Here is a 3,379-nt window from a genome sequence, read left to right as displayed (position 1 = left end):
TCTGAGGGACTTCAGGCATCTGAGGCATCGGAGAGTTTTGAAGGATCTGTGTGTTTTGAGAAATCTGAGGGATTGGAGGGGTCTGAGGAATCTGAGGGTTTTGAAGCGTCAGAGGGTTTTGAGGGATCTTCGGGGCCTGATGGTTCTAAGGAGTCTCAGGGGTCTGGGATCTGAGGAGTCTCAGGGTTTGGAGGGGTCTGAGGGGTCTGTGGGATCTGATTAAGTGTGGTGGGAGAAGTAAAACTGTAAAAAGTAAAAACAATAAAATCACACCAAACAAAAGCCTGGGTTGTTGAACTTCTTTCAAATTCTCTGCAAGTAAACCTCTGAATTCTGATTGACGTGAACTGGACACGGCAGGAACATCTGTTGAGTTGTAACACAAACACACAAACACAGACACACACACGCACGCACACACACACACACACACACCTGAGAAGTGTCTCACCTGGGTATGAACATCGCCTGTTCTCCCAGCCTTCTCTCGAAGTCCTCCCAGGCCACGGAACCATCCGCCTCCAGCATCCCTGGGCCGTTCACGTAGCGTTCCTGGAAGCCGTTGATGAACTCTTCCAAGGTAACCGTGGCGTCTTGGTCGACGTCCAGCTGGTCGAATATTCTCTCCGCTTCGCTCACCGACACTCCGAGTTCCGAGCAGAGGGTTAAGAACTCACATTTTTCAATCCGCCCCGAATGATTCGCATCATAGGCGTGGAAGAGCGTGCGCAGCCGCTCCTGCTCCAACGCGCTCATGCCCAAAGGCAACGCGCTGCCCTGGCTGGATGAATAAGGGAGTTATTGGCGCTCTCAAAGAAGCTTACTTGGACACTTTGTCCCCGTTAATCCTTGTAAACAACACGATGTCCGAAAACAACAGCCATCCCAGTTTACATCTGTTCGTTTATAAGCTCCAAATATTACTACAAATCCGAAATTGTTCCATTATAGTTGCTGTTCTTGCGTTTTGTCATACAAAAGTAGGCCTGTATGTCGTTTCCTAACCCTTGTTGACTTGTTACGTTTGAGTGGGAGAAACACCGTTTGTGAGTGTTTCATCAGGTACAGGTATGGCCGCCGCCCATCGCCCGCCCCCTTTCCAGTCTGGGACAAACAGGGAGTTTTGGGCACTCTGCCATGAGTGCGCTTACCACCTGTGATCGACTAAATACACTTCAGCCATGTGATATAAACTCTGAACACACACTCTGAACACACAGCAGTTTACACGAACACGCAGTTCAGATCACAGGAACTGACTCGTTAATGCCAAACCTCTATACCTTTCCATATCAGTATTCTACCATATCATTTATCACACAGGCTATCTGGTGTAGTTAATTTGTAGCAACTTGAACTTAAACACACAGTTGATATGAAAACACAAAGTATCAAATTAGATTTGTGCTTTAAGTGGTAGTATCTGCATTTTTATTATGCCTACTTTGTTATTCGTCTGTTTAACCATTCCTCCCCCTCTTTAAACAAACAGCCCATAAACACACAATAACAATGTTGGTGTATCCTAAAACCATGACTCCTATGGCTATGCATTATTCATTATCATTTGTATTTATTTTATTTATTGAGGTTTTAAAGTAATGTTAGTTTTAGTATTATGTTTATGTCCGTTATATATTCAAATGTGTCTTGAATTGTAAAACTTTATCAGTCACTATTGATATTTGAAATTAAGTAATAACTTCCTCACACTTAAGACAAAAAGGCAGCCTAACATATATTTCTAGATTGTGATCATCCTCTTCAAAGCAAACGTAGAGGTGGCCATGCTGAGGAACTTTCCCACCTGCAGAGAGTGAAATGAGTGTGTTCCCCTACCTGCAACATTAGCACTACTGGATACAACTCATTGATCTCCTCCTGGGTCAGAATGGTTTCAATAAGCCCGGTCCATGATCTATAGATGCATGATTGCATCCCTGTTTATCTTACGCATGGAGCTATTATCAATCCCACATAGTGTTGTGTGATTGCAGATCACACAACACTGATCAACCTTTTTAGGATCACTCCATAGCCTTGTTTGATTGAATATTAAATTAAACTCCTTTGAAATATATGTGCAGAGATAGTTAGGTCACCTCTGTAATCTTCCATATAAACAAAGATATATATATACATATACACATATATACAAACCTTTTAATAACAATGATATAACGCAGTTATAGCAAAGTTCGATCATAACTGATTTATGTCATTACTAACATAAAAGGCTCTTTTCCTGACTTCCTCATCCTTTAATGCCACATCTCCATCACTAAACGATTGTCCTTTTGTAATGGGCCTATCCACATGAAAATATGGCACGCACACGCACGCGCACACACACACACACACACACACACACACACACACACACACGCACGCACACGCTTTTAATTAAGAATAAAGCATGTCAGGCATTTGGACAAGCACATGGTAAAAAAACAACCAGTGAAACAAATTAATATAGCTTAAAGGTTATTTCAAATATACATACACAAACTAGCTTTTGTGTGTGTGTGTGTGTGTGTGTGTGTGTGTGTGTGTGTGTGTGTGTGTGTGTGTGTGTGTGTGTGTGTGTGTGTGTGTGTGTGTGTGTGTGTGTGTGTGTGTGTGTGTGTGTGTGTGTGTGTGTGTGTGTGTGTAGTTGTGTTAGTGTGTGTCAGGGCAGAGGATCCACTTTAACACTTTCATGGACTTCTCTGATCTCTCTCTCAGAGGGGATATCAGCGCAGCCATACAGATGAAGAAGCTTTAACCTGGTCAGACAGACAGACAGACAGACAGACAGACAGACAGACAGACATTCAGGTAGTTCAGCAGCTAGACGGGCAGACAGATTATTATTAAAAGTGCATTTTTAGGAATGTCATAGTTTGTGTTTTTGGAAAATAAATTCAAATATCAAAAGATTGCAGTACTTTTTCCCCGTTTCAGTTTTACACAGTTTCCCCAAAGTCTGCTGATCTCTGTGAATCCTTGTCATTTGTTAGGTGAGTGTGATTTGTTTACTTCTTGCAGTGCCGACAGAGACGGAGAATGTTTTCTGGGCTGATGTGGCAGAAGCTGAGCTTGACTGTATGGAGGTGTTCATTACACCTGTCTGCCAGTACAGCTAGCCTGTAACAGAGAATAACACTTCATCTAGGAAGGGAGATTCAGGTCGTCCAGGGGCAAAGGAACCGTGGAAATAAATAGAGAGAGCATCAAAATATACTTATAAATAGGGATACAAATGTCATATAGGTCACCCTCTGTTTCCAGTGCTAGTGGAGCTGAGGTCCACCATTTGCAGCCCCTTGCAGCACAAAGCTACACACTTGACACCTGCATCTGTGACTGCTTTGCAACCACTCACATCTAGGGATCTGGA

At 42.9% G+C, this 3,379-nt stretch overlaps 1 protein-coding gene across 1 annotated transcript in view; it reads right to left on the bottom strand.

The window, feature by feature from the left end:
- Window positions 1-1,009, bottom strand: part of rasef (RAS and EF-hand domain containing) — a gene marked incomplete at its 3' end in the record, with an annotated part of 13,317 nt that extends 12,308 nt beyond the window's left edge. The window contains exon 1 of the mRNA XM_079752725.1: window positions 452-1,009. Coding sequence (XP_079608851.1) covers window positions 452-756 — 305 coding nt within the window. The 5' untranslated portion in view covers window positions 757-1,009. The remainder of the gene's footprint in view (window positions 1-451) is intronic.
- Window positions 1,010-3,379: the final 2,370 nt, after the last annotated feature.

The sequence above is a fragment of the Pollachius pollachius genome (genome assembly GCF_949987615.1).
Source record: "Pollachius pollachius genome assembly, chromosome: 1".
Classification (NCBI taxonomy): Eukaryota; Metazoa; Chordata; class Actinopteri; order Gadiformes; family Gadidae; genus Pollachius; species Pollachius pollachius.
The sequence above is the reverse complement of the archived record's forward strand: the minus strand, read 5'-3'. Positions and strand labels throughout refer to the sequence as shown.